The 16793-nt window shown below is 34.3% G+C and overlaps 1 protein-coding gene across 1 annotated transcript in view; it reads right to left on the reverse strand.

Moving 5' to 3' along the window:
- The window catches only part of PHEX (phosphate regulating endopeptidase X-linked), a 264136-nt gene that overhangs the window by 128604 nt on the left and 118739 nt on the right, over nucleotides 1–16793 (reverse strand). Inside the window, exon 11 of the mRNA XM_051985113.1 lies at nucleotides 9491–9619. Within this exon, the coding sequence (XP_051841073.1) occupies nucleotides 9491–9619 (129 nt within the window). The remainder of the gene's footprint in view (nucleotides 1–9490; nucleotides 9620–16793) is intronic.

The raw sequence follows: 16793 nt of genomic DNA on the forward strand, positions 1-16793 counted from the left end.
AGAATGCACTGGGAGTAAGGGAAAGGGAGAGGTAGAATGGTAAATTATCTCACATAAAAGAGGCAAGAAAAAAGTTTTATAGTGAATGGGGAAGAGAGTGGAGGCAAGAGAGAGTGAGTGAACCTCACTTATCAGAATTTCCATCAAAATGGGAATAACCTACACACTCAGTTGGGTATACAAATCTGTCTTATCTTATAGGAAAGTAGGAAAGGAAGGAGATAAGAGAAGGGAAGGAGAATGATAATAGGAAGCACAGATTTGAGGAGATTTGCTCAGAAGCAAAACAATTCTGAGGAGGAACAAAGTGAAAGGAGAAAGAGAATAGAATAAGAGGAAGGGAATATGATGAAAGGAAATACATTTAGTAATCACAACTATAAAAAATTGAAGCAAATTTCTTTGATAAAGTATTTATTTCTCAAATCTATATAGATTCATTTCTCAAATCTATAAAAATAGGAGCCATTCCCCAACTGATAAATGATCAAGAAATACGAAATGATCAAGAAATAAGTCATCAAACTGTGGCCATATGAGAAGATGCTTTAAATCACTATTGATTGGAAGAATGCAAATTGAAATAATTCTGAAGTATTATCTCACATCTCTTAGATTGGCTAATAGAAGAGAAAAAGAGAATGACAGATGCTGGAGGAGATGTGGGAGAAATGAGACATTAATGCATTGTTGATGGCGTTATGAACTGATTCAGCTACTTTGTAGAGCAATTTAGAACAATGCCCAAAGAGGTATGATACTATGTATACCCCAAAAGGTATAGATCAAAATCTAGGAGTGCCACTATTAGGTCTGTATCCAAAAAGATTTTTGTAAAAGAGAAAAAAGCCTGTAGCTACAAAAATATTTATTGAAGCTCTTTTCTGGTGGCAGGGAATTAGAAATTTGGAGGATGCCTATCAATTGAGGAATGTCTAAACAAATTGTGTTTTGTGAGTATGATATAATATTGTTGGATTATAAATGAGGAGGATTCTCTCAGAAAAACTTGAAAAGACTTCCATGAGCTGATACCAAGTAAAATATACTGTGTATAAAGTAACAGCAATATTGGATCTAGGACAGTTTTGAAGGACTTATGATGAAAAATGCCATCCATCCTCAGAGAAAGAACTAATGGTATCTGAATACAAATTGAAGCAATTTTTTTAAACTTTCATTTTTCTTGAGGGGTTTTTTTTTGGGAAGAAGGGTCTATGTTTTCCTTCACAAAGTGATTAATATGAAAGTATGTTTTGCATATTTTATATAGAGATATAACATATCTAATTTATTGCCTTCTCAATGAGAGGGGGAGGGAGGGATGGAAAGAATTTGGAACTCAAAAATTTTTAAATGAGTATTAAAAATTAAAATGAATATTAAAAATTATTTTACATGTAATTTGGGGGAAATTAAATACTAAATAATTTTTAAAAGAAAACCAAAATTACGATATTAAAATATATTTATTAAAAAAAAGAAATTTTAATTTAAATAAATTTTCCCATTTTTATGAAATCATCAATGTATTTTCCCCAAAATGCTATTCTTTTACTAATAGTATAATTAGAATTAGGGCAGCTAGATGGCATAGTAGATAGAGCCTGGAGTCAGAAAGATTCTTTTTTCTAAGTTCAAATCTGACCTCAGATATTTACTTAGCTGTGTGATTCTAGACAAGTCGATTAACCCTATTTGCCTCAGCTTCCTCATCTGTAAAATGAGCTGGAGAAGGAAATGGCAAACCACTTCAGTATCTTTGCCAAGAAGACCTCAAATGGGATCATGAAGAGTCAGATGTGACTGAAATGAATAACAACATCCTCCTCCTACTCTTAAATTTCCTTAGTTCTCTTTCAGTTTTCTCTAAGTCCATAGGGAAAGAGATATCAGTATATAGTCATTATATTTACAGATTCTCTATTCACATTAATAAAAACAAACAAATGAAAAGAAAAGCATAGATCAATCTCTGTAGTAGGATTTCAGACTCACTGCTTAATTCTTGCTCATTGGACCTCTGATTTCTTTAAAGCCATAGACATATGGGTTAGTGCAATTTTTAATGAAATGGAAAAAAATCATCTTTTAAATCATCACGTGAGCAGGATTATCTCAGAAAAACCTAGCAAGACTTGCATGAGCTGATATCAAGTAAAATATACTGTGTACAAAGAAACAGCAATATTGTAAAATATTCAGCTATGAATGATTTAGTTATTCTCAGCAATATGATAATCTAAGACAACTTTGAAGGACTTATAATGTAAAACGTTATCCATTCTGAGAAAGAACTAATGGTATCTTAATACAAATTGAAGCATTGTTTTTACTTTATTTCTCTTGAGGGGTCAGCTGGTTGTTCTATATGACTTCTTTATTTACCTCTAATTTTTGAATTTATCAGAAGTGATATTCTATTATTTCCCATGTATTTATTAGTTATAGGTTATCCCAAACATCATTATATGAAGGAAAGGAAAAAAAGAAACCTTTTTTTAAAGCTGATATGAGATGATAAATTATGTCACCAATATCCTCCCACCCCCACCTCAAGCTATATAATAAACATCTATATAAACAAACATAATGATAATGCCATGTATCCATTTCAATACTTTCTGTGAGTATGCCCTTTGGCAACTTACTTATATGGACATCAATTTCTCAATCTTAGCTAATTTCTAATTTCTGCTAATTCAGCTAATTCAATAATTTCTGCTGGGCCTGAGAGCACTTGTATCTATTTTTTCTCCACTAAGGTGACTTCTCTGCTCTGTGCCCACACACATACAGTCATATTAGTATTAATCCTGGGGGAACCTGAATTTTAATAAGAGGGTCTTGCACTTATTGGCTTATTATATCTTCCAATTCAGTGCTCAAGAGAAAAATTATGTAAAGCTTAAATGTTCACGTCTTGAGTCTCCCCAAAAGGGATGAGTAGGTTAGTGGGTATAAGTATACAATATGAAGCAGGTATGGGACAGGTATTTATTTCCCACTAACAAAGTAATGTTTAAACACAAACAATATGAACTGACAGTAAGACTTAAACTAAATCAATCAATAAACATTTATAAAGTGCTTATATGTTTCAGGGATATAAAGTATACTACTAAATTTGTTCTGCCTGGATAAGAAGACCATTTAAATATGAAACAGTTTATGGAATTATTAATTAGGCATTTCACTTTTCACCTAGGCTCTGCACTGTGCTCCTTAGATTAGGTACTTCCTGGCAAGGCAAAGGGTTAACCTTGTTCCTTTGTCATTGGTCAGCTGCTCCTATACAACTCAAATTATTCTTCTGACTCTCCTCTTGGTTATCTATAAGTTCTAACCAAAGGATCTGGGGTTTATTGGACCTATCAGACTCAAAAGCTTATCCCATAGCCTGATAATCATTCACTTACTTTAAAAGGGCAACCCAAGATAGAAAAATCAATCAGGGGCCAAAAATCCACTAGTTGAATTCCCTTCCCCTAATTGCAATATGGAGCAGTTATATGTACAGTATATAGAGAATTGAGCTAGGAGCCCGGAAGAACTTCAAATCTGAGTGACCCTGGGCAAGCCACTTAACCCTGTTTGCCTCCATTTCCTCATCTGTAATATGAGCTGGGGAAAGAAACAATAAATCACTCCAGTATCTTTGCCAAGAAAATCCCAAATGGAGTCCCAAAGAGGCAGAACCAACTAATTGGATAAAAAAACAACAAATTACAACGTGGGAGTGGTCTTAATGCTGGCTGTGTGGAAAACAGCCAGCCCTCCTTTACCTCTCACTGCAAATCTGGAGATTATGCTATCAGAAGGGTAGTCGTAAATAGGAAGAAATGAAGAGTTATTTCCTTCTCAAGGTCCATTGATTCTTCTAGATGAGTGTAGCCAAGAGCGTATTGCTTCATAAACACAAAGCTCTGAGCCCCTACAGCACTAAGTTACCAGACATATATGGTGGCCAGAAATAAGGAAGGAATCTCTACAAATTCTTTGAACAATCCTGTGACATGAAAAATGAAGGTTTGGTCTAAATGACCTCTTTGATACTTTCCAGCTCCAAATGTATGATCCTGTCATCTGGGCAGAGCAGGCTGGAAAACTCTAATAAGCAACTGAAGCTGACTTTCTGGGAAGAGGGAGGTTAAATATTCCCCATTTCAGTTAGAAGCCAAAGTGATGCTAAACAGCCCCACATTAAGAGGAAACTATGCTCTTGCTTCTATTAACTAAAAGCAAGCTTCTTCCACTTTTTTGTTCTTGGACAATGACAACAGCAGATTGTGAAGGCAGAGGACTCCTCCAGTGAACACTTATGCAAAGATTACTTTTAAAATTCATATATTGTGTCAGCCTAACATAAATAGTAATAATAATAGCAAGGATTTATTTACATAGTGTGGCTTGGGGATTTTTTAGAGTTAATTGGAATTAAGTGACTTGATTAGGTTCACAAAGCTAGTAAGTATCTAAGGTTAAATTTGAATTCAGGTCCTTCTGACTCTAGGATGAGTGCTATATTCACTGTACTACCCTGCTATTTATATAGTGCTTTGCATATGTTACAACATTTGAAAAAAGGTATCTGCAAAGTGAGAGGGAAAAAAGAGAAGCTAAGTGGCACAATGAAACTGCCTGATTTGGAGTTAGGAAGTCCTGAGTTCAAATGCTACATCAGATACTTACTTGCACTGTGACTCCAAACAAATCACTTTAACACTCTCAGAAGTTTTCCAGTTGTTTCCAACTTTTCATAACCCATTTTGTAGCTTTCTTGGCAAATGGCAAACCCATTTTACAGATGAGGAAACTAGTGTCTGAAAACACATTTGAATTCAGGTTCTTCTGAATCCAAGTTCAGCACTCTATGTACTATGATGCCATCTAGCTTCCCCATCTCTCACCCTTCCTTTCCTCCTCTATAAAATAAAAGGTTTGGATTTCATGGTCTCTAATGGACTTTCTAATTCTAAATCTATAATCATAAACTTCTTTAAGACTTTACTACAACTAGGAGACATGGTTGTAAGAGTGTCTAGCCTGAATTCAGGAAAACTCAGTTTTCTGGCTTCAGATATTAGTTGTATGACTCTGAGCAAGTCACTTAATCCTGTTTGCCTAAATTTTCTCATCTGTAAAATAAACCAGAGAAAGAAATGGCAAATTCCTCCAGTATCTTTGCCAAAAGAACCCCAAATGGAGTCATGAAGAATCAAACACAACTGAACACCACCACCAAAAGAGGCTTTCAGATCAAGAAAGGAAAAGGATTTATCCATAAACCCTGTCACAAGGCTATAAAATTCTAATTAGAATAATATCTTAATTTGTTGTTATGTTTTTTGGGTTTTGTTTTGTTTTGTTTTGTTTTTCAGTTTTTCTTACTTGCCATGATTAATTCAGGAATAATTTGTAGAGAGCCTGAATTATAGGAATTTTTAACAGCTCTCTAACTTTCTAGAAATATGATAAATTGAATTAGCTGAACAAAAACCACTGATTGAATAAAGGGCTGGGGTTTACCTGGCCTACTCTAAAAAATAAATAAGACATTTTTCATTCGTTTTTAATCAATTATTTGCAAATATGTAAAAGTGTAAAACTGAAAGTCTAAACTACATAATAAGAGGGGAAAAAATTACTCTGCTTTGTAGTCTTATACCATTAACTGGCTTAGCTTGGCCTTTCTTCAGGGGGAAAACAAAGGCATACATCATCCAGCCCTAGTCAAAACACCATGAATTTTGAATCAGTGTGGTCCAAGTTAATAGTTCCTTACTTAATTGCTACTTCTTAAAGAATATTAACAAGACCTCTTAGCAGTTTCTGAGTAGGGACTGTAATAAACTAGAAAGCTTAAGAGGCTACTGCCTTGGCATATTAGAAGCTGAAAATCATATTATTCTTGGTCTATATTTTTTTTCCCCATTTGTGTCTGACTCTTCATTAGCTGATTTGGGATTTTCTTGATAAAGATATTGGAGTGATTTGCCATTTACTTCTCCAGTTCATTTTGCAGATGAGGAAATTGAAGCAAGCAGGATTAAGTGATTTGCCATAGATTACATAGCTAGTAAGTCTCTAAGGCTGACTTTGAATTCAGAGCATCCCAATCCCAGAGCCAATACTCTATTTACTATGTCACCTACCTACCAATCACGTAAAAACAAAGCTTCTTAAACTATGGGTTCCAACCTCAGTGGGGTTGTATAACTGAATGTAGGGGTTGTGAAAGATTTGGCAACAAAAAATATCAAATTTTTGCCAAGATTTCATTCTTTATGTAAAAATAAACAAGGATATCCAACTCATTAATATGCAAATTTGCTTTCATTTGTAATAAATGGTAAAACTAAATGTGCCAAAGAATTGTTTCAAAATAAATTTCTTTATCATTTAGTAACAGCAAATTTTTAATTTGTATACATATTGTATATCCAGGGCCATTTCTCAGGTAAAAAAGAGTAGTGAGTGGAAAAAAAGATTAAGAAGCCCTGATGTAGAATAGATGAATATTTGTGCAGCTTCTATGCTACTCCCAAAAATGACAAAAAAGAGTGTAAAGATATTACAAGAATAAGTTTTATTTTAGGTTGTATAATAATTATAGTTAGCCTTTATATATAACATTCATATAAGAATTCATGGTATCTCATTTACTCTTATAAGAACCAGAGAAGTGCTAATATTATCCCCATTTTCCAGATGGAAAACATCTGTTTCCAGAGGAAACAGAATCTGAGAGAGATTGTGTGATTTCCCCAGGGCCACAGTGGAATTTGAGTATTTGAGGTAGAATTTGAATTCGGTTCTTCAGATTCTAAGCCTAGCACTATCACACATTGCATCTGTCACCTGACCATGCCTAATCTTGACTTGTGGCAAAGAAACAGAAGGAATTATTTTTAATAATTCATACCTTTGATATTTAATTTTTTGCTGCTAAATATTCATCAACACAAAAAGGAAATGTGATTTTTGTCTTCAAAGGAGACTCCTAGGGCAGAGAATCCTTTTGGTAGGGTAGACTGCAACCTATCTATCTATGCCTTGAAATTATTTAAATTCTATAGAGTATTGTGAAGCATGTGGAATTATAAATAATTTAAAGGTCACATAGTTAATTGTCAAAATGGACACTGAACTAGTACTTATGGATTTTAATGATGCTCTAGCTAAAGTTTTTTTTTTTAATATTCTTAATGTTCCTTAGTTTATTCCATTATCCTGTCCAGAATTCATGATAATAGCACTATAAGCATTTTACACTAATGCATTCTTCCATTTACTATTTCCTAAAATTTGTTGTTTTGGAGAAGCTAGGTAGCACAGTTGATATAGGGAAGAGCCTGGAGTCAGGAAGACTGGGCTTCCTGAGTTTCAATTCTGACTTCAGATACTTACTAGATATGTGACCTTTGACAAGTCACTTAACCTCACTTGCCTCAGTTTTCTTATCTGTAAAATGAACTGGAGAAGGAAATGGCAAATCACTCCAGTCCAAAGAGGGTCATAACATGAATCAAACATGATTGATATAACTAATGCAACATTTATTAAATATAAAAATACTATAAATAAATAGTACTATATTTATTAAATATTATTTAATTTCTATTTAATAATTTTATGATATTGAATTTCCATTTATAATATTAATTACTATTTTCTATTTACTAATGCGCATTTTGTCAAAAAACTGTTTTGACATACTAAAGTAGAGATGAAATACTTGCCTTGTTGATTATTTCTAAAAGAAAAATCTTTGGTTTTAAATATAGATTATGAAGTATGATAAAGAGAACAGAAGGCCAGAAAATAGTAAAAATTACATTTTGTCAATTTTATAATAATTTGTAGTGTTTCAGAGCATGTCATCTTTCCCAAATTATCAAGTATTTGTGGCTCATACAGATTTAGTAAAAACTTCATTATTATTACTTTTTCCTTTAATTCGATGGTCAAGTTTGAGCATCCAGTTGCAATATTGTTCATCATTCTTGAAGAGCACCAATAGCATCACAAGAGTGATGTTTTGATTTGCAAAAGATGGTAATTAAAAGAAGTAAACTTAGGCATCCTAAAAAATTAAAGATATCTAAAAGTAAACTTGAGAAATGGTAGATGACATTTTCTTTTTTGGAGGTCTTCAAGAAATGGTTGCATAACCATTTAAAAGTATGTAGTAGAGCTTCCTTTTGTGTGTGAATTGGACTAGATGGTTGCTGAGTTTCCTTGAAACTCTCAGTTCTATAATTCCATAATACTACAATGTTTCTGTACTAAACACTAGAGCATTTCTGTTCAATTGGAGTCTCATCTGGGAATCAGCAAATTTAGCTCCTAGTCTGTTGTGCCAACTATTGTTCTAGGCTCCAGTATCTTCATTTCTAAATTAAGGAGATTGGACTAGAGGATTGGACTAAAGGATTTCAAGATTTCTTCTAGCTCTGAAACTCTACCATTTATAAATGCAAATGATGAAGCATGAATTAGCCAAATCTTTTCTACTTCTTAGCTAATTCTTGAATTCCACACACAGGAATCACAGTAACCAAAGCCTGGCTCAGTAAAATATGACTTAATGTTTCTTTTTATTCCATCTAATTTTAACTTGATCCTAGTTATATTGCTTGCTTTCTGTGCATTTTTAATATGGGTTAAGTTTCTTCTTCAAATCAAAATTGTCATCTGATCTAAATATCATAATAATTAGGAGACAAAAATTGACCAAAAATCTCAAATTAGTAGAAGAGGTACCATATTAGTACTGTACTCTGAGTTTTAGGCACAAATATGTCCCAAAACATTTTTAATTTAATTTAACCTTAATGTAATAGCCATGTTATTTCTGGACTACAAAAAGAGAGAAGTGTCCAAAATGGAATTATTCCCTATTTTCTCTAACATGCTTCTTTCCCCCCAAGATGACTACAAGTAAACATCGCAGTCTTGAACAAAGAAAGATCCTAATATATTAAAATACAGTTTTGAGGTTAGTATTAAAGAATGTCAAATAACAAAATCATCATCTCAATCCTTTGTAACCATTCCCCAGGAGGAATCGATGGTACTCCTCTCAGAGACTAGTATGGAAAAATCTTCTGAATAGAAGAGAGTAATCTCAACTGAATAAGAGAAGAGAGTGCTTATTTCCCTTTTAATTGAATCAAAGGAACTTTCTAGGACAAATTCACTTCTGGGAATTGAGGAAAAAATTGCCCTTCTGATGAGTCACTAACTCAATCACTTCAGAGTGGGCAAGGCATTGTTTTTGTTGAGAGTAATTCTTTGTTCTAAACTTTGGTTGCCCTCTTTAATCTATTTCCCTAAGAAAGGTCTTTTTCTTTGACCTGACCAACTTCTGAAGAGAAAGTATATAAACAGCATTTTTAGACCAAAGAAATATTATTTAATATTTCAAAAGAAGCTTTAAAAAAAAAAGAGGGTTTCAATACATTTCCACAAGAGGGCTTGGACTTACCATTTCCTTTTTATCTTCCTGGAAGTGAACATCCACAAACATTTTTCCCGCAACATAAGGAAGGGCACTTTCAATGAAGTTTACACATTTGTCCCACTGAGGTAATAAAATTGTAGTCCCTTGGATTACCTGTTGAAAATAAACATAGACATCCCTTTGAAAAAGCTATAGACTAGAATAATGGCATTCACCATATTAAAAAAAAAAAAAGTAGGATCTCCAAGACATAATAAACTCCTGGAATATGAATAAATTACATGACTTTTCTTGTTGGTATTTTCAAAGATGCCTTAGGACCAGGAAATACTTCAAATCTCTTTTTAAGTACAAAAAAAAGTTTCTATCTCATTTTAAGAATTAAGTTTTGTGGATTTTTTTGTAGTTTCTTAACTAATACCATAGCTTCAGCTAGCAACCCAAGTTATTCTGATCAGTTAAATCACTCTGTGAATCATTAAATATCACTGATTTTTTTTTAATGTTTTGCTCCTTTTACAAAGTTTGCAAATTTGGGGTCCTTGAGATGAAGTCCCAGATAACTAGATGGCATTGGCTTTGAAAGCCAGAACTACTAATAGGGTTGTAATGTTCCCTGAGGCAAACAGGGAAAGATACTGATGGGATCAGCTCAGAACAGTCCCATCCCTGTAGAGGTCTTGAGAAACCCTACCTTAATATATCCAATCAGAAAGCTAAGAAGTCAAACCCCCAAAGTTAAATTTCACCTATAAATTTATAGAAATAAATAAATAAGCTCAAAGCTTATAAATTTATAGAAATAAAATAAATTTGTAGATTGTTAGGACCTTATCACATTAGTCTTCCCCTGGCATAGCCTTTGAAAGTCACCTTCACTCCTTAGATATGATCTTTCTTCAGTCCAAAGTGTCAGTAGCAGTATGGCAGCCAAAAGAACTAATATTGCCTGAGATTGTATTCCTGAAGGAATAGCTCCCAGAGCAATGGAAGTGTCAAATTCACTGTGCTCTGCCCTGGTAAGCCTTGAGCTTGTGTACATTTCTAGGAATCAAAATTTAGAAAGCATATTGACAAGACAGAGTGAATCCAGAATTGGAGTAAATGATCATTTATAATTCCAATTTCCACTGAACCTGTGGTGGTTAAGAGATTAGAAACTAAAATTAATGTTACCTGACTGAAGGAACTAGAAATATTTAGCTTGAAGAAGAAACTATTTAGGGAGATAATGATAATAATTTTCAAATATTTGAAAGACTGCTGTACAAAAAGGGTTTGGACTTCTTCTGCTTAGTCCTATATGACAGTAATAAGTCCAATGAGGGAAAGTCATAGAAAATTGGGTTTTATTTCAATTTAAAGGAAAGTGCCCTAAAAATGAAAGCTATAGTTGGAATATCTTACTGTGGTAAACACTGAGTTATTCATAACAATGATAATCATAGCTATCAAGAATTGTCTAGGTTCACAAAGTGCTTTCCAATGCATAGAATGGTAAGGTTTATTTACAAAGTGCTTTCCCCACAAACCACTGAGCCTAGTATTATAGAAATGGTATCATCCTTACTTTGCAAAAAGATAAACTGAGGTCCTGGGAAGTTAAATGGCATGCTTACAGTTACAAAGCAAGGGAGAATCAATTGTAGGATTTGACCACTTAGTGACAATTCTTTTAGATCACATCAAAAAACAAGATTATAGAATGCCATTCTAGAAGTTTATCATCACTATAGGTAGTCCCCTGACAAATCAGAAGTCAGAAAGATTCATCTTCCTGAATTCAAATATGGTCTTAGATACTTACTAATTGTGTGACCATAGGCAAGTCACTAAACCCTGTTTTACCTCAGTTTTCTCATTTGTTAAATGAGCTGGAAAAGAAAACATCAAACCACACCAATATTTTTGTAAAGAAAATCTCAAATGGGGTCACAGATAAACAAGGCACAATTGAAAATGGCTTAACAGCAAAAATCATCACTTTCTCATTTTTTCCCCAGACAGAAAGTTTGTCCCCAAAATACAGCAATATAGACAGACAGGCAGACATATACATGTATATATGTGCATTTTCCAGTTTCTAGTCTTCTACTCTGAATTAATACAGCAGAAACTGTATTTCTCAATTTGGGTCAATCCTGTTGAAAATCAGCAAACTCCTTACATCATAAATAATCATAAGGGAAAGCAATAAGTTGTACAGGCAATTTCTAGAATATCTTCCTCATTCTATACTACTTTGATTCAATAGAAGTTTCAAGCTCATTAGTGGGTATAATAAGAATCATAGAAAGTTAGAAGTCATCTAGCCCAGAACCTTTATGTTAAAGAGAAGAAAATGTAAATCCAGAAAGACAAAATGACTTGCTCAAAGTTACATAATGAGGCAATGGCAAGGGAAGTATTTGAATTCAAGCCCTGTCTCCTTACTTCTCCACTACTTTGTGCTATGTGAATATGGAAATATACCTAATAATTACCTCACAATCAAAATCAAATTGGTTGCTGTTCAGTTATTTTTCAATTGACTCTCTATGGTCCCATTTAGGGTTTTCTTAGCAAACATATTAGAATGGTTTGCCATTTCCTTCTCCAGCTCATTTTACAGATGAGGAAACTGAGGCAAACAGGCTTAAGTGACTTGCTCAGGGTCACACAGTTAGTGTCTGAGGCTGGATTTAAGATGAATTTCTGATTCCGGGCCCAGCATTCTATCTACTGAGTTATCTACCTGCCCATATTCCAAATATGGTTTCACTCTATTTAAAACAGCAAATCTGGCAGAAAAACATTAAAAAATTTTCTTCACCAAAGCAATCATTTTTCTATGAAAAGATATGTGATTCTTTAAATCACCCACTAAAAAGAATTCTCCTTTCTTTGGTTTCTATTCTCCCTCCAAAACAATAATAATAATATTTAGCACTCACAAAATAGTTAGAAGTGATATAAGGATACTCTCAAGGTATCTCTTAAGAACTTTGGAATTGATTTATGATACGGGAGACACTGACAGAAGACCACCCAGCACATCACCTGTTCTTTAAAGAAGGTGCTATGCTCCATGAGCAAAGCAAAATTGAATTAGCTCAGAAGAAATGCAAGATGCGCAAAAATTACAGAATCCACCCCAAATGTTCATAGGGACTATTTGTATTGGTTTGATCGGTCACAATAGGATACACTGAAATTCTATTGTAATACAGTGAAGCCATTGTGGTCCTCTTTAACAACAAAGGACAACAACCAATCTCCCTCAAACAATCAATATTTATTAAGCACTTTCTTTTGCTAAGCACCAAGGATTCAAGCACAAATAAAAACAAAAATAGTCCTTATCCTCAAAGACCTTACAATTTAAATCTCTTCTTTAAAATTGTCATCACCATTCCAAGCTTCTGACACATCAACAGAACAAATCAATAACTATTAAATCAGATTAGGATTTTATGTGTCGGTAGACACATGTAGCAGGTATGCTTTGCAAAAATAAAAACGGTCTCTATTTTATTCAATCTATTATGTGTAGCACATATCTATATTTTCTTTACAGGTGATCATGTAGGAAACAGGATTGTGTTAAGTATCACTATGCACTTGATGGCTTACTTGGATATCCACCTTTGATTAAAGGCTTTGGTACAAATTATCTTTGACCCTGGCTAGAGTGACTTTGTGTATCTCAGCTTCAGTTACTGCATTTATAAAACTTGGATAACAATGCTTGTATTCTATTTGTATTACTACTTTCACAGAGGAGTTGAGAAAAAGCACTTTATAAACATTAATGTTTATTATTATGTAAATGATACTTAATCTTCTTATTTTACTTAGAAGCACAGCAAAGTGGAGAAAGAAATGGATTCCAAGTAAGGAAGATGTGAGCTCAAATTTCACTTCTGACCCATACCACGCATGTATTTACCATGCATGTTTTTTATCACATCACTTCTTGATGTTTGTCCTTTGTTTGAAGAAGACCAGTGACATCATAGAGTCAGGGATTGTGTGGTGTGTTCTGCTGTGGCTGATCAGTCCAATATGAGTTTGGAAGGCAGGACCACAGATTAAGCATATTGAGAATGAAAATGGCTCTGAATTTGCAGTTCACATTTCTTTTGTCATTTAATCTGTGTCAAGCAACTTTCTGTAAATAGGCTATAGTATATTATGTACTGCCTCAAATACTTACTAGCTATATGACCCTGGACAAGTCACTTAACCTATTTGCCTCAGTTTCCTTATCTGTAAATGGGGATAATAAAAGCATCTACCTCTCAAAGTTGTGGTGAGGATCAAATGAGATCATAATTATACAGCATTTAGCACAGTGCCTGGCACATAGTAAGCCCTATATAAATTTTACTTATTATTGTTATTATTACTGAAGGAGGAAGTTCATTGACATATTATAGAAATATAATATTTAATGAGAAAATGTCCAAGATGGCAAAAGACTGGATTTGTTTATTGTTTAATCCAAGATGTGCAGAATACAAAATAGGTGCTGACCCCAGAGACCTTCCAGATCTAATAGGTAGCATGTCTTACTTCCACAAAAGGATTGTATATTTTATTTGAAAGTACCTCTCTTTAACATATGAGAGTCAATCAGCTTAATTTTCTTAGCTTCCCTGTCTCTAAACTTGAATTCTTATATAAAATGTAACTCATAGAATCTTAGGCAAGTTAGCCTCCTATTTTGTGTATTCTCTCTGTTGGACAAATTTAAAAATTCAGAATTGGGATCCCTGATGGTTGATTCCAGAAGTTCCAAAATCTACCAGGACTATGACAATGAGTAAGTTTCCAAAGTCTCAGGATCAAAATAGGTGGGACTAGCTTATAACAGATCAACCAGCTCAGGTGTAATACAATAAGTTGCCCCTAATTCCAATCTAGATCTTAAGACTGAGGATTCTGGATGTCCAAAAAATTAGCTTTAGTCCAAGGAGTTCTTTAAGTGTATTTATTTTTGGATAGTTGTTAGTTTTTTGTTTGTTTGTTTGGTTGGTTGAATTTGGAGGGGAGGATTTGGGGAGAGAGTGGTGTGTATATATGTGTATATTTAGGCAGTCAGAGTTAAGTGATTTGCACAGGGTCACACAGATAGTTAATTTCTGAAGCCAGATTTGAATTCAGGTCCTCCTGACTCCAATGCTCCACTATCTACCCAGCCCCACCTTTTCTTTTTGGTGTTTTGTTTTGTTTAATTTTATTTTTCATAGTTAATAGTTGGTGCTTAATCTCTGTGAGCTATTTTGTATTTTTAGAGTTAACAGTTGGTATAATAACCTCTATAGATCTTTGATAATTTACTTCCAAAGTTTAAGAGATCTAAGAAACCACCGAGTATCCTCCCCTTATTTATCAGGAAATAACAGACCTGGAGAGTTAAACTAGAAAGTAGAAAATGGCATAGGCTGCTCTCTATCTATTCTCCTCTGACTCCAGAACCAGAGTTATTCTCAAGGGCCCATGTTTGAAGGACATGGAAATAAATACAAAGTTATATCAAGCGGTCAAAAATAATAGTGTGTGAATGTTGAAAAAATGTAGGATACTTGTTAAGTACCCTTGAAAATCTATCCTTGGAAAGAAGTCAGGGAGTCTAAGAAATAGGGATGGAAGGAAAATATGGACAAAAAAAATGAGTGAGGGCAAAAAGGCAAAAGGTAAAATACATGAAAACAACATCAGTCTGAAATGGGATTGTAGATCTGTAGTTTGAAGAGACTTTAGTGGTCATCTAGGCCAATCCCATCATTTTAAAAATGAAAAAACCTATGCTATAACTGATATGGTATAACTGAAAGAGAGGGGAAATAAGGTCTGAAGAAGGAAAAGTCATTGCCAACCAGGAGCAGGATGATTGTTGGATAAGACAATCATCATAGAAGAGGTAGAAGGGGAGGGAGGATGTCAGCTATCCAAGAGTTAGAAGAAGGGATTCCAGGAATAGAGAATGCCTGAGCAAAGTCAGTGAGGTGAGAAAATGAGAGAGTAGTTGTTCAACTTAAAATATTTAGAAACTTTAATAGCAAGTTAAGGAACTTGGTCAGAAGATCATCATCGGCAGAGAAACAGACAGAACTTAAAAAGTTGGCTATTCTTTCTATGAATGAGAAAACTGAGACCAGAGAAGTTAATTAACTTGCCACCAGGTTCAAAGGCCTTTTGACTCCAGATGCACTGATTCCTTTTTCACGCTATCTCTAGGAAATGAGGAGAGAATGAGTTTGACAATTTGGGGAGAGGTGAAGAAACAGTAAAAGGAAGATGATGTCCTTAAATTCATCTTTGCCAGTGACAACAGAGTACATTGAATAGATGTGGAGCAAGGCATATGATTAGGAGGATAATGGATAGGAAAACCAGAAGTAATCTGTGATGATTTTCTTCTTTTAAAATAATATATAATGGTTCTCTCTAGGAGCAGGTTTTCTGGAGGCAGCCTTAGTTGCAGTTGAAAGTAATAATCACCTCAAAACACAGCCAGGCGTTAAAAGTTCTGATCTTTTATTGTCTTCAATATAACCCGGTTAGTTTTTCTTAGAGGCCTATCTTTCTGCTTGGTTCCAAGAGCTCTTACAGCTTGTCCTTTGCCTCTGCTTTCTTCAGCCTCCAGCCAGCACAAAAATGGAATGAATCTGACTTGCCTCCAAGAGTGGGCTTGTGGGTTTCCTCCCAGAGTGCTCCCCTCTCAATCTAATTCAGCTGAATTCCCTTGACTGGGCTTATATATGATCTCCTCTGAGAGAATGGGATTATGGGTTTTCTCCCAGAGTGCTCTCTGGCCCTAAGAGCTTCAAGGGAGGTGTGAATTTACAAAGTTACAAAGTTTACTTTGTGAATCTCCCATACTTGTGAACTCCAATGAGTACTTAAATACTTCTTGCTTATATATGAGCTCTCTAAAGGTGTGAACACAAGCATTGTATCAATTAGTTCTACTTAGTACCTTGTTTCAGGTTCTGGCCCAAAACATCTCCTTGTAAGATCAGATCAATGATACTGAACCATGCTAAATTAGATAATTATTGTCTCTATCATCTCTAATGACTTAACAGTTTGTAAACATTCCAACAGTAATCAAAAACTGAATTGACCTAGAAGTAGTGGGAATAAGGCAAGCTATAGTGATATGAAGACTTTCTGGTTCTGAAGAAAGTAAAAAAGGAAGAAGTAGTAGAAGGAATGGGCTAAAGTAGGGAGAAATAAACCCATCTTAGGGAAACCAAGGGAGGGAAGATGATTAAAAAATGACTTAGTTGTGTCCATTGCTCCAAGACTGATCTGACAATGTCTCAAAGCCATTTATTTG

Source organism: Antechinus flavipes, chromosome 3, assembly GCF_016432865.1.
Source record: "Antechinus flavipes isolate AdamAnt ecotype Samford, QLD, Australia chromosome 3, AdamAnt_v2, whole genome shotgun sequence".
Classification (NCBI taxonomy): domain Eukaryota; kingdom Metazoa; phylum Chordata; class Mammalia; order Dasyuromorphia; family Dasyuridae; genus Antechinus; species Antechinus flavipes.